Raw genomic sequence first — 23122 nt, forward strand, 5'->3', positions numbered from 1 at the left:
ATGATTACTGAATATGCCAAATAACATGGTTGGTTAATATTTTACAGCTTCCATTACCCAGGGTGAAGACATCTCTTACTTTGAGGGCAGCAGAGTTCACCTACACTTGTAAGAACTACTTAACTCCCTCCTTTCCCTGGTAGAATATAGGGAAGGGACAGATTTTCCCAGCTCTATGACTCCGCCAGAGATCTACTCTTTTCAGGCTATAATAAATACAAGAGAAGAGTATAACAAAATCCAGCAATACTGATACTTGACCAATGTATTTAAATTGATAATAGAGTCTAAAAAATTACATGCATTGAGTTACAGAATAAAATTGCAGTGCCAGAATTGACAAGCTGTGATATATTACATCAGAATTTCCATTGCTCAGATATATCACCCCAAAGTCTAGCAAGTGAAATGATGTACAAATCTGTGAAATGAATCGAGGGGTAATACTGACAGGGCAGCATGGGGTTGCTGTACTACTGAAGGCAGTTAAAGATCACGTCTAAGTGGACAATCTAGTCTAGCCAGCCCTGCTTTTGAAAAGGTTCTTGTGACAAGCAGATACACACATACGCATAGAATTATTAGTTGTCTTTTTTAATTTGCAACAGGCGAGTATTTAAAACTACCTGATAAAAATGTTTTGTTCTAATACTTAATCAACTCTATATAACAGTATTTCCCAAAATGGAGTGCTAGTGGGTGTTAACAAAAACAGATATGAAGGTCAGAAAAGTTTGGGAAATACTTGGTTAAAATATATTGAAGAGTTTTTATTTTTTTTATACCAGTCTTTTTCAGAGCTCAATGGGCTTTTTATCCATCATGAGGCTCTAAAAGTAAGATGCATTTCCAAACTTATTTGACCACTGAGCATCTCTGTCCCCTGTTTTCAGAATACTTACACAGGAACTGATATGACAGTATTATATACATGATATATACAGTATTATGAAAAAAATACTTTGGAAAGTACTGCTCTCAAATATTTTATTAATCACTTTTTAAACAAATTTTGCTCTCAAAAATTTCCCAGAAACATTATTCACCATATTTCCAAGATTCAGAGACAAAATGATTGTAAAACACACAATTTAAAAGTTTCTCAGGGGATCCCTGGGTGGCGCAGCGGTTTGGCGCCTGCCTTTGGCCCGGGGCGCGATCCTGGAGACCCAGGATCGAATCCCACATCGGGCTCCCTGCATGGAGCCCGCTTCTCCCTCTGCCTGTGTCTCTGCCTCTCTGTCTCTCTCTGTGTGACTATCATGAATAAATATATAAAATCTTTAAAAAAATAAAAAAAAATAAAAAAAATTAAAGTTTCTCAGGTGGGGTAAGAAAGCTGCAGGATCACTGCCACATTAAATACAGGTACCCTTCAATTTTTTTTTTTTTTTTTTTAAGAGAGAGCGAGAGAGGGAGGGAGAGCAAGCGCATGAAGAGGAGGGAGGGGCAGAAGGAGAAGGAGAGAGAGAATCTTAAGCAGGCTCCACACACAGTGCTGGACATGGGGTTTCCATCTCAAGACCCTGAGATCATGACCTCAGGCTAAATCAAGGGTTAGAGATTTAACCAACTGAGCTACCCAGTTGGTGCCCCACTCTCTGCTTTTTAAAAGTTTGTATTATATCCCTTCACTTTTATGAAAGACCTACATCAGTACCTGTTTTCCCAACCAAAAGAAATCCAAAGAGGATTTTTGCTTATTGTGAAAAAAAGGGTAAAGTGTAAATAGCATTCAGCAAGCATTTTGCAGTGAGCTGTTACAAGGCATTGAGAGGGGCCCTGGCAAGCTCCTCCCCCACAAAGTATACTCAGCATCTCAGCATCCAGCGGCCATAGTTTTGAACTGTGTCTGTGAACATCTGTGCTTTAGCTTGATTTATTTTGTGCATCCATTAGCAAAATTATGTCCCTCAGGTATCAGAAAAGCCTAAGAGAGATGACACTTTGGGTCTGAGAATGCTAAAAAGTTTTTCCATATAAATTAATGTAATTGCTTCTTCCCTTTACACCAATTTTTAAAGGTTTCATAGGAGATGCCTGGGTGGCTTAGTCAGTTGAGCATCAGACTCTTGATCTCAGTTCAGGTCTCGATCTCACAGTTGTGAGTTGAAGCCCCGGTACTAGGCTCCATGTTGGGCATAAAACCTACCTTAAAAAAAAAAAAAAAAGTTTCATAGGAATGATCTACTTTCTGACAGCAAGTAAAACTGTGCATATATGCATTGTAAGCTACAAGCAAATTTCAAAAATGTTAAAACAAGAAGTGTGTCTGACTCAAAAAAACAAGGTATCTATGCATAAAAATCTGCAATTACTTGTACTTATGAGATTTTATTAAAAATCAAAATGAAGACTACCTAAGCTGTCATTTGTGGGTTTTTTCCTCTATTATCTCATACAGGTTATTGTTTTTGCTTTTGAATTAATATATTTACTTTATGGTATGAAGTCAGCCTTTACTATTGCCTCTTCACACAGGCATTACTTAAAAGACCCATGTTCACTGTGATGAGCTTAAAAGCTATGTAAGGCCCTGAATTGGAAGACTGAAACTTCTGGGGTATGTTGTAGTCTGGCTCTATCTCTGTTCCTGCATTGAGTGGAAAGGTCAACAGTACTTTATATTTGAGTAGTTTGAAGGATCCCTCGAAATGACTGGCAGTAATAGAAGTACAATGAGTAAGATAATAAAAACATAAGAAACATCTAAAAAACCAAGATCTAAATGAGAGGCATTAACATTTCCAAACTGAGGAATTATTTGCTTGTCTTTTGACTACAATCTAAGGTTAAAAAGTTACCAAACTTTCAACCTTGAAATTTTCACTTCATAAAGCTTCCAATTCAAAGATTTTTAAAATTATTTTTAAAGTTTTTTTTTTCCCCAAGAGAGAAGCAAGCGAGAGAGAAAATAATAGAAGAGCCAGCGAGTAAGGGGAGAGGCAGAGGGAGAAGCAAAGGGAGAAGCAGACTTTCCATTGAGCAGGGAGCCCAACAAGTGGCTTAATCCCAGGACCCTGAGATCAAGATGTGAGCTGAAGGCGGATGCTTAACCAATGGAGCCACCCAGGAGTCCTGATTTTAAGTAGGCTCCTCACCTAGTGAGAAGCCCATTGTGGGGCTTGAAATCAGGACCCTGAGATCAAGACCTGAGCTGAGATCAAGAGTTAAATGCTTAACTAAACCACCCAGGTGTCCCTCAAAGACCTTTTTTTTTTTCCCAGTCAGAAACAAAGCAGGAAAGCTAGCCAAAAAGACAAGTAACATTTTGGGACATCTAGGTGGCTTAGCAGTTGAGCATCTACCTTCGGCTCAGGGCATGATCCCAGGTCTGGATGAGTCCAACATTAGGCTCCCTGCGGGGAAGCCTGCTTCTTTCTCCCTCTGCCTGTGTCTCTCTCTGTGTGTGTCTCGCATGAAGAAATAAATAAAATCTTAAAAAAAAAAAAAAAAAGACAAGTAACATTTTAACTCTAAAAAGTGTTTTTGTACTGATATTCTATCATTCTGTCTTCACTTATTTTTTTTTTTCTGTCTTCACTTATGAGCTAGAGTTCAGTAATCAAAAGCTTTCACTCCTCAGCAAAAAAAAAAAAAAAAAAAAAAAAAAGCTTTCCCTCATCAACTCCTTGTTTATGTCAGGAATAATTCTCTCCAGGAAAGGTAGCATAAATGCTTATTCTTGCTCTTTATTTACTTGTTTTCAGGATGGTTTACCTACGTTTTTCTAAGGGTGACCAAATCTTTTTGTTTTCTTTTAGTATCATTTAAGTTCATGGATTTAAGCACATTTGATATATTTCAATCCACTGCTGTTATTATTTGATCCTCAAACTGTCCCATCTTTGATCAATTAGAACTTTATGTTAATTGAATTTTCTGACAGAACCCTAGGAGTCTCAGTTTCATTGTTTTATATATGACAAAATCTTTTTTAAGATTTTATTTATTTATTTTTGAGATACATAGAGAGGCAGAGACACAGGCAGAAAGAGAGAAGCAGGCTCCCTGCAGGGAGCCCGATGCGGGACTCAATCCGGGACTCCAGGATTGTGCCCTGAGCCAAAGGCAGGCGCTAAACCGCTGAGCCACCCAGAGATCCCCTATATGACAAAATCTTCTATGCTCAACCTGTACATTTCCTGCTTAGACTCAGAGTTAGCTATTTCTCCCAGGAATCCTGTTTCTAACTATTTATTTGGTCGGAGACCTTTCTCTAGGTATGTGAATTCATTTGCTACTTTATTTCTCTAGCATACAATGGAGCAATACTTCTTCTTAGGTTATTTTTCTATTTACACAAGGAGTAGTGGTTCTTTAGTTTTAGCTGTTTGCTAAATAGTCACTGAGAATCTGCTGGCTATGAAGCAGTAGGATGGTAAAGATGGGGAAAATCAAGATGATTATGACTAGGTCCTTGTCTTGAGGAGATTTCAATATATTTTGTAGAGAGAACAAGAAACAGCTAACATAACAACAAAGGGGGAAATTTTTCACAAATGCTACAAGAGGTACAAAATACTGTGGAAATTTGGAACAGACAAAGGCAGGGGAGGATTTATAAAAAGGGTTAAAAAAAAAAAAAAAGACTTCAAAAGCTGGAAATGGAAGGAAAGGCTGAGAGAATGGCATGAGCAAAGAAAGAGACCTCAGGATCATGGCTTAAGCCAAAGGCAAACACTCAACCACTGAGCTACCCAGGTTACCCGAGTTTGATGTCTTTTATTTTTTTAGCATTTTTATGATGATAGAAGATAACTACACTTTTTAAGATTTTATTTATTTATTCATGAGAAACACAGAGAGAAAGAGACAGAGAGACAGAGAGAGAAAGGCAGAGACACAGGCAGAGGAAGAAGGAGGCTCCATGCAGGGAGCCTGACATGGGACTTGATCCCAGGTCTCCAGGATCACATCCTGGGCTGAAGGCAGAGCTAAACCGCTGAGCCACCTGGGCTGCCCCATAAGACATTTTAAAATTTATTCAACCAGTATATGCCAAGTTGAGTGTGGAGATTCTACAATGAAGACATACACAATGCCTGCTCTTGTGTAGCTTAGTGAGAGAGGCAAACCTGTAAAGGAGAGTGCAGTGTGCAACAGGGACATGGAAAGACACCTTTTTCAACCTAGAAAAAGTTTTTAGCCAAAGGAATAAGCATGTGCGAAAAGACAAGGTCTACTGTGGGAAGTAAAAATAATTGAGGGCAGTTTGAGCACAATAAAAGGAAGATACCAGTGCCCCTTGCTCATAATGGGCTCCCTGCTCATAGGGGCTTACCTAGGAACAGATATTGGTGAAGAAGACCTCAGGGATGAACTGATTGGAGTTATATACCAAGTTTATAGAACTAGCTGGTCCCAAGCTTTGCAGGAGAGAGTTACTGTAATGTTATGTAGCCCAGAACTCATGCTCTGTCTGAGCAGTTTGTGGGTTTGGGTACAGAGGAATAGATAGCTCTGATTTTAGGAGGATCTGATAGGTTGGCATTCTCTCTCATTTCCTTGAAAAAAATCTATTAGAATATCATTTTATTTGTTTTTAACGATATTTTACATCTAGAGGACAAGTTATTTGTACCTTGAGTTTTCAACCTGGAGTCACACTATATGGAAAGTCAAACATCAAAATCAGCTTGTTTTGGAGAGGATGGAATAGAAGAGTCACTAATATGAATGGATATGTTCAATGACATTAGGTTCCTGTGACCTTTTTAACAAAATCATGATTTTATACACACACACACAAAATATTTTTATATATATTTTTTGAAATTTCCTTTTATATATTCATTTCACATAAATACATAAATGACACAGATAGTGGAAGGTTTTCAATTGCAGCCACATTAGCCCCATCCTTTTTAATTTGGCTTCCTCTTCTCCTTTACTTCTTCCCTCCACCCCACTCCAGGATGACTCACAGTAATGACCTAGTATACATCCTTCTATGCTTTTTCCCCTATGTTCATATAATCATATTCAAACACATACATGAACATGTACATTTATAGAGATTGGTGAGACTTTTTAAAATCATGAATTATTAATAGTGATTCTTTCCTCAACAGTGTATCTTATACAAATCTCTACAATTCATATAATCCTAATTTATTCTTTATAATAGCTACACAATGGGCAATTTTAAAATTATGCTTCATTTGTTCTATGCACAGTGATGAAAAGAAATCCTTTCATACATTCTCACAAACTATTTTTTATCATTTCAAGTGTCTAATTTTATATTCTTACTATAAATATATTCAAAAGCACTATGTAGTACTGTTTTACATTAATTCATGCTTTATGTAAATAGTATTGTACCACGCATATCCTTCTGCAATTTGCTTGAGAGAATGTTTGAGATTTATCCTTACTGATATATGTAAATTTAGTTCATACATTTTTACACCTGTATAGCATTTGTGCTACTTTTGTTCTGTTTTTATTTATTTTTTTTTTTGAGAAAGAGAGAGAGAGAGAGAGTGTGTGAGTGTGCAAGCAGAGGTAGGAGGAGAGAATCTTAAGCAGGCTCCATGCCCAGAGTGCATGAAGCCCAATTTGGGGCTCAATCTCATAACACTGATATCATGACCTGAGCCAAAAAAATCAAGAGTCAGACACCTGACTGACTGAGCCACCCAGGCACCCCTTTTTATTCTATTTTAATTAAAATTCTTATGTTATTTAGTTTTTTCTATTCATTCTATTTATTTAGAATTTTTATTAGGAAACTCCTAAACTTGATCAAATGCTTTTTTTTTTTTTTTTTTTTTTTTTTAGGTTTTCAGAGTTTGGCTTTATTTTGCAGTACAGAAATCATTTGGAGCCATTTTGAGACAGGCATCATTGAAGAGGTCACATCTAGAATACAAAAGAAGCTTCTACTTTTACATGGTCTATGACTGAGTTTCTTTCCCTTTGTTCTCATCAACTGTATAAGGTTAAAACACTGCACACAGTCGTCCTCTAAAATGACTTGGTTTGAAGTTGGGTTAGAATTTTAGGCCCACATAACTCCAACTGGTGGCTGTTTTCCATGGGCACCTATAACACTTGACAGAACACAAAATGTAAAGGTGTAGGGAAAACATAGGGCTTCTGTCCCAGATTATGGACAATTTCTAATTCCTTTAACATCAAGAGGACAGATGACACACAAATTGTACTGATCCAGCTCTTGAGCAGCAGAAGCATACAACTGCAAAGGCTACACTGATTAAAAGATACAAATACATTATCAAGTGCTCTGAATCAGTATGACAATGTTTTTTAAAAACTGATCTTTCACTAGGAAAAAAACCTAGTATTGATTAAACTGAATATAATATGGTAATCTGCCAATTCTGAATAGCCACTTGAAAACAAGTTCATACATGATATTAGAAGGGAAAGGAACATTTACTAATACAGTGCTCTGCAATCTCAGTTTTGATTATAAAAGCGGGCCTTATAATATTGATTTCATACAGTATACATCATTTGCCAGAAGTTTGTCCTAATTAGATAATAAAAGGTACTGGTATTAGTCTTCCCCATTAATATAATTTGTGCTTCATTTCCTCTAAGTCAAACTCAGATTCCGTCATCCTCTTCCAGGTGTCCTTGATGTTATCACAAGTTGTTTCAAAATGAGTTGGAGCATTGTATATGCAGAAAATAAAGACCTGGCTTTCTGTTTCCAAGTCTTTTGGTACAAGGAGGTCACTAATGTTAACAAATTTCTATTCAATTGGCTCCAAAAGCTCCAAAGCTGATCTGATTTCTTTCCCTGGCTCCTTGAAAGGTCTCCACAGTTGTACTAACTATGGCGATATACCTTCCTTGTGCTGCCACACTGTGTATGGAGGAAATCATGCAGACATAGCTATCTGGCTTCTGACTGACTTGGTTCTGGGGAATGATAATCTGGCAGGAGCTGGTACCACTGATGTTCTTGATGGGGTGCCTGAGGATGCAGATAACTGATCACTTGGCTCACTTTTTCTACCTGGTCTTTTGCATAGCTGGGATTACAAATGAGCTGCTTACAGTGATTAACCTCTCCTTCAGATTTCACAACAATCACTCCTCCATTTTGTACGATTTCTTCAGTTGGTTTATTGAGCATGTAGGTACCATCATAAATAGCACATAGCCCTGCAAATCCCAGGGCTGAGTTCTCCAAGACCATACAAAAGATAAAGGTCTGGACTTTCGCTGTATCTTGCCAGACACTTGTGAAGTTTAATCCTATTAATGGTTTCACAGCATGGTTGATCTAAACAGTAATTGGTTTTTATTTTTTTCTTAACATTTTTTATTTATTCGTTTTGAGAGAATGAGTTAGAGCATGAGCAGGGTGGGGGGTCAGAAGGAAAGGGTGACCCGACACGGGGCTCCATCCCAGAAGCCCGGGATCATGACCTGAGCTGAAGGCAGACACTTAACCAACTGAAACACCCAGGTGCCCCAAATAGTCATTGGTTCTATAAGATGCCAGGGCATGGCCAGTAAAATCTATGACATCTTGTCCCAAGTCAAATTTCTTGTACTCTCAAATTGCAGTCTTCTTAGGATCAATGTCCTCAAAAGTTCAGGGATCTTTTTCATCAAAGCTGGCAACAGACACTAGGGATCTTCTGAAGCAACGTTTTTCAAACAATCTCATTAAGCTAGATGCCAGGGCTTCTGCTTTAGTGGAAGGAACCTTGTAGATTTTTCCTCCCTTATAGACAAAGCTCCCTTCAGTCACTTTGAAAAGTGGATAGCAGTGACCTCTGTATAAAGCAGCATCTTAACCAGCTGACCACTGACCATAAGGAACTTAGGAATTAAGTCAACGTTCCAGTCTCTTCCTATCCCCACTAATGATGGTGGTACACCGGTATTCTAAATCTTTTGTATACATCTTCCAGAGGTGTTATAGAAGAACCTTCTTCTCTATAATACAGGTTTCTATCCATGTGAAGAACTTTCTTTCCATTCACTGACATTATACCTGACAGGATATATTCAGTCAGGCTGGTGCCCAGCAGGAATACTTCATACTCCTCATTCATGGTGGGGGAGAGGGAGGACCTAAGCCTGAAGAAAAGAGAAAAGCACAGGGCCTGGAGGGGCCAGAGGCTATACAGCCAACCTGAAGCAAGAGGAAGCACTCTGGCCCGTCTGATGGAAAAGGAAAGCCAGGGCTAGAAGTAAAACAGAGCTGCCAAGGAAGAGAGGTTGGCCTCCAGCTCAGATGGGAAGAGAAGAATCCAATGCCTTTTCAATACCTACTGGTTATACAGTAATATGATTTTCATGTAACATTTTTAGTTTGTGGACAGTGTTAATAGAGTTCCCCAATACTGAATCATTTTTTAAAATCTTAGAATAAAACCCACTTTGTTGTTTATTCTAGCTTCATTTCTGAAGTTAATTTATTAATACCTTAATCAGAATTTTTCCTCTATCATCACAAGTGAAATTAGTGCTAGTTTTCTGTCTTTGAACTGTACCTTTATGAGAATTTGGCATTAGTGATATGCTGCTGGCTTCTCTAAAGGATTCTGACAGCTTTCCACATTTATGCATGTTTGGATTATTCAAATAACATTGAATTTACATGCTTTTAAAGATAAGACCATTATTCAGCTGTGAATAATATGACCAGAACCTCTGGTTCTGGTCAATCTTTAATAACTTCTTAGTTTCTTCTAAGGAAATCAGTTTACTCAAGTTTTCTACATCTTGGCATAATTTTGCTAGGAAAGTATTTTACTCTAGCTCCATTCCTTGTCATAGGTTGGCATGTACTAGTTTCTCAAAATTCTTTTAGTACTTCCTGTATCTGTGTTTATGTCTTTTTCATTCCTTATCTTGTGTATTTTTGCTAGTATTTTTTTTTTAACCTAATAAGGGAATCAAGGCTTACGAATTACCTGTTGTATTGTTTGTTGGTTGGCTGGATGATTTTTACAAAACCAGCATTTGGTCTGCTTATCCCTTCTGTATGTTTTTGCTTATTTCATTAATTTCTGCTTTTTATTTCCCAACTTCTTTTTCTTGTTCTTTTTCTGACTTCTCCTAAATGACAAGTTCCTTCATAGTACTTCTTTAGTAGAGAAGGAATTTAAGATGATTAATTTTTATCTGAGTAAAGGATTTACTGTATTTTAGTATAAAAGTCTTTCCTTTCCTTTCTACATAGTTTAAAATTCCCCTTTTGAGTTCTTCCTTTTTTTTTTTTTTTTTTTTTTTTTGAGTTCTTCCTTGATCCAGGAGTTAACCGGTAGTGCTGTATAATTTCAGTAGGATTTTTCAAGTGATATAAAGCTTATCATAGTACTGTTTAGCATAGGACAAAGTCTAACTTTTTCCCTGGCATATACAGGTAGTACTCAACTAGTGATAGAGCTGTCTCCCAAGAGCCCAGGAATGTCAACTTTTTGAAGGAATAAATACCAAAAGAAACAACATTTTAAATGATGAATTTTTCTTTATTTAATTTCCTTAAAGTTGGCATAAAACATAAATATTCAAAGAAGCCTGAAAGAATCTAATGTTGCTAAAATAATGGTGCACTAATAATAACTCTGAATTTCAGGACTGTCCTCTTAGCTTCCTACAGCATGTTCTAAAGAGTATCTCTCACAGCTAGATGGGAAAGAAGAGTGGGAAGGAGTTTGGAAAGAGCTGCATTCTAGAACAGTCACCCCCCCCCCCCCCCCCGAGATCGGCATATATGCTAGTGTATTAAGGACTCTGAGAAGTCCTATTTACTTTTGGTTAACTAAGTATTTCCTAAGTGTATTTGACAATCTCATTCTTTTATTAATTAACACCTATTAATTCTCTTTGGGAAATGCAAGGCAAAAAGACTGACATTCCCTGGGAAAAACATGTAATCAAATTCTCTGTCTTCTCTGTGGGTTACTCACAGCTGGGGCTGAGTAAGTGTTTGCTGAATGACTTGGTACCAGAGGTGGTGTGATGTGGCAACAGATGCTACAGTGGCAACAAAGCTGTTCTTAGTATGGTCATAAATAAGGTGAGCTTTCTTAGTAAGGTGTACTGAGTAGTTTGTATCAAAATACAAACTATTTTACAGTTGTAAATGGAAATTCCTAAGTTTTGACCCTACCAGAATTCAAATATCAAAACCTAACTCCCTGAGAAGGCATCAAAACCCAGTAAAAATAATACTGCAGTTGCAACAACCAGTGAAAAGTATGTAAATGTACATGTACAAGCACACACACAGTAGCAGCATCACCAACTACCCATCTTCATCCCCATGTCTACTGTGCAAAATGTCAGATACTGATGACTTAGGGTATCACCAGATCAAAGTATGTTCAGAGAAGCAAAAGGAGAAACTTGTCAATTGGTTCCATTGCCCATATTAAACTAAGACAGAGGGGGCACCTGGGTATCTCAGTGGCTGAGCATCTGCCTTTGGCTCAGGTTGTGACCCCAAGGTCCTCAGATCAAGTCCCGCCTGCATCAGGATCCCTGCAGGAAGCCTGCTTTCCCCTCTGCCTATCTCTCTGCCTCTCTCATGAATAAATAAAATCTTTAAAAAAAAAAAAAAAAAAAAAACTAAGACAACATAACTGTATACTTCTAGCTCCTATTCATTTAGTTTTATGATCCACAGAACTTCATGGTCGTCACATAGACAGTGAAGCAGGTAAAGCCAGAAAGCTTTAGAATTGTAAAAATGAAGACTATCTACATTTATTTACTAGAGAACTTCGAGTTTCAAAAACTGTGAGATGTGAAATTTTGGATCTTGATAAGTGCTAATAACTGCCTACAGAACTCTAATTGTGTTTGGGGCAAAAATGTGCACACAACTGGACTGGATAACTCGTAACTGACCAATAACAATCATGGATCTCCTAATTCCTTCTGTCAGGTAAGTAACTTCCCAGGTTTCTTTGTAGCCATACTTAGGTATGTATGTGGTCAGTGAGACAAGAGGAGTGTAAATCTTCTACCAAAGACATTAAAAAAAAAGAGCCCTACAGAAAGACATTTTGTCCCTGCCTCACAGTTTTTTCCAAAGATACTGGCATGAAGGAAATAAGGCCTGTGGCTGCTGCCATCCTGCATAAGAGACAAACATATTAGGGCAGTAACCCTGGATTCCTCATAACATCACCAAGTCAAGTAAACAAAGTCTGGACCTACCCTCCTGCATTCTTGTTAATGATAAATATCCTTATGGGTTAATATTCTGTTGGTTGGGTAGGCTGTCACCACAACCAACTATTTCCTAAAGTAACACAAGAGCATCCTATAGTTTCACACTGTGATGAAAAATATAAATCACTTATTAACATTTCGTAATTTAAAGTTTTAGAAAAGCAATGGGGGAAGTAAGAGATTCTTTTTACTGCATGTAATGCTGTATGTAAATGCTTTTACAAACATAAAATGTTTTATAACAAATAGAAATTTTTTAAACTTAAAAAGACAAATAGGAAAAATCGATCCATACCCGTACCTTTCCGTGTGTTCTCCGTTACATCTACCCCAAACTGGATAATATCACCAGAAAGAATTTCACATGGTGGACTTTCTTCAGAGCCTCGACTCAATCTCTGGCTATTTATAAAGGTACCGTTACTACTTTTAGTGTCTTGGAGATAAAACTGCAAAACAAAAACAAGAACAAAAAACAAAGATTAGTACTAATAATTCCAAACCTACTTTAAGAGAAAGGACTCCCACCTTTGCAAACTACTACAGGTGGATATTTTCCCCTACCAATTCAAACCATTTGTTTCAGCTAAGGCTCTCCTTTAATATATATGAAATTAGAACCTGAAACCAAGTGATTTAAAAATCCAGCTAGACAAAATGCTGCAATCACTCTGGAAAACAGTTTATGAAGTCCTCAAAACGTTAAACAAAAAGCACATGATCCAGCAATTCAATTGGGGAATACATACACACACACACATACTCAAGAGAACTGAAAACATATGTCCTCACAAAAACTTGTACATGAGTGTTCATAGTAGCATTATTCATAATAGCCAAAAAGTGAAAACAACCTGAACATCCATCCACTGATGAACAGGTAAACAGAATGCAGTGTATTCATATTATATTATATTATTTGGCAATATAAAGTAATGAAGCGCTGAGTCATGCTACAACATAAACTTTTAAAATATTACAGTAAGGAGTTTACTGCAAAAGACCATATAGTATATAATTTCATTTATATGAAATATCCAGAATAAACAAATCCATAGAGACAAAAAGCACATTTTTGGTTGCAAGGAGTTAAGATACCAGGGTATAAAAAAGGTAAAGGGGTGGGAGAGTGATGGCAGAAAATGACTGCTAATGGGTACAAGGTTTTCTTTGGGGGTGATTAAAAATGTTCCAAAACTTAAATAATAGCAATGGTCACATAGTTTTGTGAATATACTAAAAACCAATGAATTGTACACTTTAAAAGGGTGAATTTTATAGTATGTGAATATTTCAATAAAGCTGTTATTTAAAAACAAACAAACAAACAAACAAAAAAGCCAGCTAGAGAAAATCCTATCTTTCCATTTCACTCTTTGTAATGTTGTTCCAAGGATATCAGAGCTAAATAAAAGGAAATGTTTATTCCACAGCCAAGGACAATTGGTTTTCGAACACCTATATTTAATAGCTATCAGTTAGCTAACGTACTTGGTATCAGGAATGACATATCTCCAGTAAATTCTTTGTAATAAAGCAAGCCGGAGACACTTGGAACTAAAATACTGGAAATCAGCTATGAAGCTATTATTTCCTGGGCTCCTAAACTTGCCTTTCATCACTTGAGTAACTTCCCTCTTTAAAAAGGGAGAGGTAACAGGAGGCACAGAAAGCCTACCTATTTATCATCCACCTATTCTAAAAGAAACAACAATTGGGATCATGCACAACAGACTTACTAGGAAGAGAAAAATGAATAAAAAAGTGTACCTTTCTTTTTGCATTTTTCTAGCCCTGCTCTCCAGCCCTGCTTATTCTAGCAACATATTTCACTGAATACCTTCCTAAGGAAGAAAGGAAAGAAGAACACTAATATTTATTAAAACATATGTTATACCACCAGGTCCTCATTTAATCTTAACATTATATTTATGATACAGATATTATTTCCATTTGTAATTAAGAAAAATGAGGCACAGGCAAGTATCTTCCAAAGGACACAGAGATAGGAGCAGGGATTCAAATAATAGAACAGAAAGGTCCTATTACTCAGCTATTAGAAATGACAAATACCCACCATTTGCTTCAACGTGGATGGAACTGGAGGGTATTATGCTGAGTGAAGTAAGTCAGTCGGAGAAGGACAAACATTATATGTTCTCATTCATTTGGGGAATATAAATAATAGTGAAAGGGAAAATAAGGGAAGGGAGAAGAAATGTGTGGGAAATATCAGAAAGGGAGACAGAACATAAAGACTGCTAACTCTGGGAAACGAACTAGGGGTGGTAGAAGGGGAGGAGGGCGGGGGGTGGGAGTGAATGGGTGACGGGCACTGGGTGTTATTCTGTATGTTAGTAAATTGAACACCAATAAAAAAAAAAAAAAAAAAAAAAAAAAAAGAACAGAAAGGTCCATTTTTTCTCCATTACTTCACACTGACCTTTATGTTTCATTTATCCTTCACTCCTCCCACAAGCTCTTTTCAAAAATGAAACACAACAAAAGAATATACAACTTGAAGAAAATATGAAAATGACATCTCATTAATTCCTAGGGAGCAATTTAAAAGCCACTAGGATGTCTATAAATGACATTCTCTGTAATTCAAAAGAGACCAACTGTCACTTTGGCTAGCAGTTTGTATACCTAATTACAGACCATTAATAATGAAAATTGTGTTGATATTTTACAAGTCCATTTGAAATTTACAGGCCTTACCATTTTACACCGGGAGAGAAGCACAGTAATACACTCAAGTAGGAATACTTACCCTCACAATTTTTCCTCTACCCTCGAACCTACTGTTACACCATGTAAGGGAATTTGGTTTTTGTTTTTTAATGAACATATTCATGGGAAATGTGGCAATATCTGGATTCTGGCTTGGTCATTTGTAGTACTGTGTGTCTTAACAAGCTAAAGGATTTATACTTGATATATAGTGTTTTACAAACTTCGAGTTCTGATCCATTAGTGTGTTACAAAGTCATTTAGTAGTCTGTGGCTAGCATTTTGATTTAAACTTAAAAAGAACAGAACAGAAATAAGAATATATGAAATGACGTTCACTACTGTTAGCAAGCTTTGGAAAACAAAAAGGTGTGTATATGTTTCAACCTCTTACATGGCTTTTGCATAACTCTACAATCACAAATTTTTTAATTAAAAAAATTTAAAGTCAACATTAACCCAGGTTCTTTTCATTCTTACACATCTGTATCGCTGTCCGAAGCACAGCCTCCATTTAGTGTGAACGTATCGTTTACAGTAGTTGTCCACCCTTTCTCTAGTCTCAATCTGCTAATAGCTTCCAAATACCTTAGAATGAAACCTAAAGTTCTTATCATTATAGTCTATAAGGCCCTACATGATCTTGCTCTTGGTTTTCTCTCCAAACTCATTAACGTCCACTACCTTCTACCCTCATCTCTCTCAGCCACACTAACCTCACTCATGTACCTGAGCCTTTGCACTTGTTTATAGCTAGACCACATTAGTCTACTTCCCTACAAAACTATTTTCATTGATATGATTTAACCTTCTGTCCATGGGTGTTTTGAAAGACTGTTATTAAAAGTGATGCTTCTGTATCTTCTATGTAATAATCTGCTATTATTCAGTCTAAATTGTACGGAAACTATTCTATGTACAGTTTAGGTTCCTGAAGGTAATTTGTTTGCAAGGGACTGTGCTTATAGTCCTGTAAGCACTTCCTGTAGGTAGGTATGTTAGCTGGTCCTTTGTCACTTTTCAACCAGAAATATTTTTCTCCTCTATGATGATAAATAAATGTTCTTCTATCAGGCGTCTCTTTTTTTTCCTTAAAAGACATCAGTTTTGGCTACTCTAAAATTTTTTTTCAAATCCTGTTGAAGCTTTAACTATCTTTATTTCCTAGTAATATAAAAAATGCTCAAGCAGCTCTAGTGTTTGCACTAGCCACCAGGCATTCACTTCAAGCAGGTATTTAAGTAGCCCTGAATTTATAAAACCCTCTGTAGCTTAGGGGCCCAAGTTCAACTTACACTGTTTTCAGACTTTACCTCTGATTAACCCCTTGTTTTTCCCAGAAATCAGACATTGATGGTTGTCCTTGAACCAAAAGATTCTCCCTGCCGCATTACTTTTCCTTGTCCCTTGGTGATTTTGATTACTTTCAATGACCCAGGCACTATACTCCACATGTTACATAATTTGCTCTTTGGCCTTCAGAAAATTCTTACCGTTCATTCCATAAACAAATACATTTTGCATCACTTTCAACTTTGCTAAAATCTAGAAATACTTTCATTTCCAATATAATGATAAACTGCTTCTTTCTAACCTTTCTTACATTGATAGGTTTTGCAATATCCAAAAACTGATAGATTAATAGCATTTCAACTAAAACTTCAGAACAAAGCACTATATAATAGACATGCCATAGCTCAGAGTGCAAAAACTCTAAGCCCATACATGGTACGTTTTAAGATGTGAACACAGAACGGATTATGGATTCTAGATGGCAGATGTTATGTCCAGATTTTTAATCTACCTGAATTACCACCTAAAATCAAATAGACTAAAATAGCAAAACTGAAATTCCAAGGATAGTATTTACAACAAAACCAGATGACAAGGTATCTACATGAACCTCAAAAGTGAATGAGGAAAACATCAACAGCCACCAGAAATATATGAAACCTGCACCTGAGCAGGAGGATGTATAAAGGAAACAATGGTACATTTTTAAGGACTTGAGGAGAACCCTAAGATAGTCATTAGGTATTCACTGGAGAGTGTGATGGCCAATTTGAGAGAAGTTGAAAATGGAAAAGCTTTAGCCCAGTCCAATAACAAGTAAGCATGAGTTAAGTTCTGTAAAAGGCTAGAGCAGTCTGAGTCATATGAATTCTTAAAATCAATCTACCACCAAAAATTGCATTTCAAGATAGGGCTCTACAGTGAGGGAAGTTGCTGGATGTGGAGGCAAAATTGAGCAAGGTAGGGACAACAGAGACAAAGAAAGAAAAGATCCAGATAAAAATGGAGGAGAAGGAAGCCACCATGTATTTGAGTTTATTTTACAAAAACAACAGGAGGGGGAGCTGTGTGACATTAGAAAAGTTCTCCTGAACCATGACGCCCTTCTAAAAGTTCAGGAAAACAAATTTCACATAAAAATGAGCAACAGAAAAATATCCAAGTCCCATCCTATACAGTTATTTTAAGAAAATTGAGACTAAAGAATAGACTAGACTAATATCCCTACAGATAATGAAGGGGCAGACCTTGAGATCAAAATTATAACATGCTATTTCAAAACAAGCTAAGAGACATTAAGAAAATAATTCAGACATGAGAAAGAAACAAAAATCATAATTACAAAACTCCAGAAGAGGGAAAGAACTCAAAACAAAAGAAAAAGAATCGTTCAAAAATGAACACAAAATTAGAAGGACACAAGTGACTAACTATAACAAATAATCCATTAGGAGAAATAAAAGGTGAAAAAGAAGGAAATTTTTAAAAATCTAAAAGAAATGAAGTGACATCAAAAAATGGCAGAGTAGGCAGCTTCCAGCTCTCATCCCCCTTCAGAAACATTGAAAAACATATAGAAACTGTCAGAACCAACTTTATTAGAATTAGAACTCTGGAAGACAGTCTTACAGCCACAAAGTGAATACTGAATCAAGAAAAAAGCAACTTTAAAATCGTAAGACATCTTTGTGGCATTACTTACTTTTGTCCTATCCCCTTCTCCAGTGTTACAGAAGTCCTGAAGACATCAGCCTACATTCCCCATGTGGGACCCTGGAACCTGGTTCCAGAGAGAGCAGAGTAGATCTAAATCACAAATTATCTTGTCTTATCTGTTCTAACCTGTCTGGGGCTAAAGGACTGACGCAAGGCCCTTACCTCTGTTCAGCCTAACTTACAATTCACTCCACGCTGGAAAAGCAGAGACTGGCTGAAAAAGGTGGAATTTATCCCAAGTGGTTCAACAGAAGTCAATCAATGTAACATGCCACAATAACAGAAAGACAAAACCCCACACCATCATGTCAATTGATACAGAAAAGGCACATGACAAAAACCTATATACCATTTTATGATTAAAAAAACAAACACTCAGCTAGGATTAGAAAGGAACTTCTTCAACATGATAAAGGAAACGTCACAGCTAACCTCATACTCAATGGTGAAAGTGTGAAAGCTTTCTTCCTAATATCAGGAACATGAAAAAGGAAGCTTGCTTTCACTATTGATATGCAATGCTTACTGGAAGTTCTAGCCAGACACAAGAAAAAGGGGGGGGGGGGGAGGTATCCCAAATGGAAAGGAAGAAGTAAACTATGCCTATTCACAGATGACATGATTCTATATATAGAAAATCCCAAAGAACCCACAAGAAAGCTAAGAGAGGGACGCCTGGGTGGCTCAGCAGTTGAGCGTCTGCCTTTGGCTCAGGGTGTGATCCTGGAGTCCTGGGATTGAGTCCCACATCAGGCTCCCTACATGGAGCCTGCTTCTCCCTCTGCCTCTCTCTGAATCTCTGTCTCTCATGAATAAATAAATAAAATCTTAAAAAAAAAAAAAAAAAAGAAAGCTAAGAAGCAAATTCGGCCGTGTTGTAGCTTACAAAATAAACACACAAGAACCAGTTGTATTTTTACACATCAGCAATGAAAATTCCAAGAAGGAAATTAACAAAGCAATTCCATTTTAAAAAGCACCTAAATAAAGCACCTAGGAATAAATTTAACCAAAAGGGTAAAAGACATATACATTGAAAACTATAAAATATTAAGGAAATAGAAAAGCATCCTAATCCATATTCATGGATTTAAAGACTTAATTAATATTGTTAAGGTGTCAATATTAACCAAAGTGATCTACAGATTTAATGCAGCCCCTATCAAAATTCAAACAGCCTTTTTTGCAGAAATGGGAAAGTCAATCCTCAAATTTGTATAGAATCACAAGGAACCCTGAATAGGCAAAACAATCTTGAAAAAGAACAAAGTTGGAAGATTCACTTTCTGAATTCAAAACTTACTACAAAACTACAGTAATCTAAACCGTGTGGTACAGGCATAAGAACAGACATAACTTAGTAAAAGTAAAATTAAGATTCCAGAAATAGGGACACCTGGGTGACTCAGCAGTTAAACATCTGCCTTAGGCCAAGGACGTGATTCTGGAGTCCCAGGATCAAGTCCCACATCGGGCTCCCTGCATGGAGCCTGCTTCTGCCTCTGCCTATGTCTCCACCTCTGTGTGTCTCTCATAAATAAATAAATAAATAAATAAATAAATAAATAAATAAATAAATAAATAAAATATTTTTCTAAAAAAGATTCCAGAAATAAAAATAAAACTGTACATCTACATCCAACTGAATTTCAACATGTGCCAAGACCATCAAATGGTTTAAGAAGAGCCCTTCAATGAATGGACCCGGGACAACCGGATAACCACATGCAAAAAATAAATAAATAAAGTTACTTTATCCCATATACAAAACAACTCAAAATGGATCAAAGACTTAAATATAAGAGCTAAAACCATTACATTCTTTTCACCCATTATTTCTTAAAATTTTTTTTTCTGGGGCAGCCCCAGTGGCGCAGCGGTTTAGCGCCGCCTGCAGCCTGGGGTGTGATCCTGGAGACCCGGGATCGAGTCCCACATCAGGCTCGCTGCATGGAGCCTGCTTCTCCTTCTGCCTGTGTCTCTGCCTCTCTCTCTCTCTCTGTGTGTCTCTATGAATAAATAAATAAAATCTTAAAAAAAAATTTTTTTTTCCTGTTCCATTCTTTCCCCCTCTATTAGACTTCTGGTATTTCCATAATGTGCATGTTGGTACACTTGATGCTGATGTCCCTTAGGTTCTGTTATTTTCCTTCATCTTTTTCTTTCTGGTTCTCAGGGTATTTCAATGGCCCTATCTTCAAGTTTCTTGATTCTTTCTTTTGCCTGCTCAAATATGCCACCAAACCTTTCACTGATTTTTATTCCAGCCATTGTACTTTCTATTTCTCTCTATTGATATTCACCACTTGTTTACAAATTATTTCCCTGATTTTCTTTAGTTCTTTGTTCATGTCTTCCTTCAGCATTTTGAGCATATTTAAAATAGTCAAAGTCTTCGTCTAATAAGTCCACTGTCTGAGCTGGGATATTTTTTCTCCTGTGAATGGGCCATAATTTCTGTTTCTTTGAATGTTTTGTAATTTTTGTTGAAAATCAGACATCCCAAATATTGTAATGTGGTAATTCTAGAAATTAGGTTCTCTTCTCTTTCTAGAGATTGCTATTATTATTTGAAGGATACAGTTATTTGTTTAGTGACTTTTCCAATTTTTTTTTTTTTTTTTTTTTGCAAAGACTATATTCCTTGTTTTGTGCTGTCATGGAAGTCTCCGTTCTGTTCAGCCAGAGTCCTGACACAGATTTCCCTAAATGCCAGGATGCAATCAGAAAAAGAGGACAGGGATATTCTGTCTCTTTATTTATTTTAAGATTGTATTTATTTATTCATGAGAGACAGAGAGAGAGGGAGAGAGAGAGAGGCAGAGACACAGGCAGAGGGAGAAGCAGGCTCCATGCAGGGAGCCCAACGTGGGATTTGATCCCGGGATCACGCCCTGGGCCAAAGGCTGAGGCTAAACCGCTGAGCCACCCACATGTCCCTATTCTGTCTCTTTAAATTCTCTTGGCAGATGCCAGGAAACCTCTCTAGCCTGTGGGTTTTAAAACAATGGTCAGTCTCTTAGCAATCAAAAGCAGCAGTCAAAACATACAACCACAATTTTTTAAGGACAAGCAAGTCACATCAGGAATCATGGGCCACCATACCACCAGCTGCTTGTCACAAGGCTGGGGGATAGAAAATGGTAGTCACCATTTGGTGCAAAGCACCAAAATTCTCAGAAATTTACCAGCCTCTTTCAATATTAAGCACTCCACTGGATGCTGCAAGTGCTTAACTAGGCTGAAGAATTCCAAAATAATTGCTTTGGAGAGTTCATGCCAGCTTAATAGTTGTCTTGGTGAAGGAATCGATTTTTGGAGCTTCCTTTTCTGCCATTTTTTATGATGTCACCCCCATCTATTTCAATCTAAAAATCTTTTCTAGAACCAAGTCAAACAAGTCCCTAATCTATGATAATAGCTACCATTTATTGACTGCCTGCTATGTCCAGGTACTCCTGATTGTCACAACAATCCTACCAAATAGATATTACCATCTCCATTCTATCTATCTATCTATCTATCTATCTATCTATCTATCTATCTATCTTATATAAAGATTTTATTTATTTATTCATGATAGACATAGAGAGAGAGAGGCAGAGACACAGGCAGAGGGAGAAGCGGGCTCCATGCAGGGAGCCTGACATGGGACTCGATCCTGGGACTCCAGGATCATGCCCTGGGCCCTGGGCCCAAGGCAGGCGCTAAACCTCTGAGCCACCCAGGGATCCCCCATCTCCATTTTATTGATTAAGAAACTAAGGTCAGATATATTAAGTAGCTTGCCATGGTCTCCTAGCTATTGCAGATTCGACATTCTTATTCCTTTAAAACCTCCATACTATCTTCCTCCTCCACTTTAAACACTCTCTGGTCTTTGGGTACAAATTTATGAAATCTCACCTTGTTTATGAAGTTTTCCTGAAGCAATCAAAATAGTAAGAATCTATTTCAACTCTAATTCTTTTTTTTTTTTTCCATCTCTAACTCTACCTACCATTAAGGCAAATCATTTACATGGCACCTGTCCTGGAGAGACTGCGCATCAATAAAATCAAACTGCAGAACACCTCAACACTGAGAATAAGTCCAGAGAGCATGAATTAAATACCAAAATCCTGAGAGGCTGCTGAAAAGAATAGTTAGGCACAGTTAGTTGCTAAGAAGGCACTTACAAGTGAGCACGGTGATCTGAATGAAAGGCAAGGAGAAGAGGGAGGTGGAGAAGGAACAGGTATTGCAGTACATTTATATATATAGTTAATGCTCAGCCCCAGAAGTAACAAAAATCAAACAAAGGAAGAAGTGGGAAAATGCAAGATAAAGTGAAGCTGTAAGAGAAGGCCTTCCACACTGTATTAAGGAGTTGAGATTTCTTGACAGAAGCCACTACTAAATGATTTGATGCAAATATTGTTTTAGGGAGATTATTCTAACAGCTCTGATAATCTAGCAGCTGTGTGTAGGATGATTTGCAGTGGGAGTAACTAGAAATAGGGAGATCCATGACTTACATATTTTTTGCCACCAACGATTTAGTTATTTCTTAGAATACATCATGCATATTATACATGAATTTGTTTATGTATTTTATATATATTCTTATTTGTATAACCTTCTTGGCTTCCTGACTAGCTAAGAACCACATGTTTCAGAGGCTGAAATTTTTAAGTTGTGCCACCAAAGGTGGAAATATAGTTTTATCATATGCTATAGGAAAATACACAGAAAAGTGGTAAAATGTTCTCCACCAAAATGAAATCTCACATGTGAAACAAGAATAGCTTGTCCACCCAAAGGTCTTATAAATGTTATGAATTTGACATGATTTTTTTTTCATCTCCAAGTGACATTCCAGGCACATTCATTGTACAGTAATTTCTTCTTATGGAGCCAGCTCACCAAAAAGAAAGAGAAAGAAAAAGGGTCATAGAATAACAGCCTCATTTGCCACAAAATAAATCATTGGGATCACATTTGTGGAAAACACTGAACAAGGTCACTCGGTTTAAAGGCTGTAGCTTTATATTATTTAATAATGCATACAATAGGCTCAGTCTAAGGACAGTTGACATTAACTTATATAGTACTAAGAGGTGGGGAAGAGTAAGAAACTAAAAAAAAAGTTTCCATTAAAGACTGGCAAAATTGGCAAAATATAGGAATGTAGATCTTACTTAGAAAAAAAAAAAAAAAAACT

At 37.0% G+C, this 23122-nt stretch overlaps 1 protein-coding gene and 1 pseudogene across 39 annotated transcripts in view; both read right to left on the reverse strand.

The window, feature by feature from the left end:
* SLMAP (sarcolemma associated protein) overlaps positions 1-23122 on the reverse strand; it is a 146130-nt gene that overhangs the window by 72652 nt on the left and 50356 nt on the right. For 22 of the 39 annotated variants that reach the window (XM_077858408.1, XM_077858409.1, XM_077858400.1 and 19 more), the window contains exon 2: positions 12479-12626. In XM_077858408.1, coding sequence (XP_077714534.1) covers positions 12479-12626 — 148 coding nt within the window. Of the gene's footprint in view, positions 1-12472; positions 12627-23122 lie in introns of all 39 variants that reach the window. The other 17 variants (XM_077858399.1, XM_077858391.1, XM_077858389.1 and 14 more) reach the window with 1 other exon arrangement.
* Positions 7349-9063, reverse strand: LOC144291245 (rab GDP dissociation inhibitor beta-like; annotated as a pseudogene).

This window comes from Canis aureus, chromosome 19 (assembly GCF_053574225.1).
Source record: "Canis aureus isolate CA01 chromosome 19, VMU_Caureus_v.1.0, whole genome shotgun sequence".
NCBI lineage: Eukaryota > Metazoa > Chordata > Mammalia > Carnivora > Canidae > Canis > Canis aureus.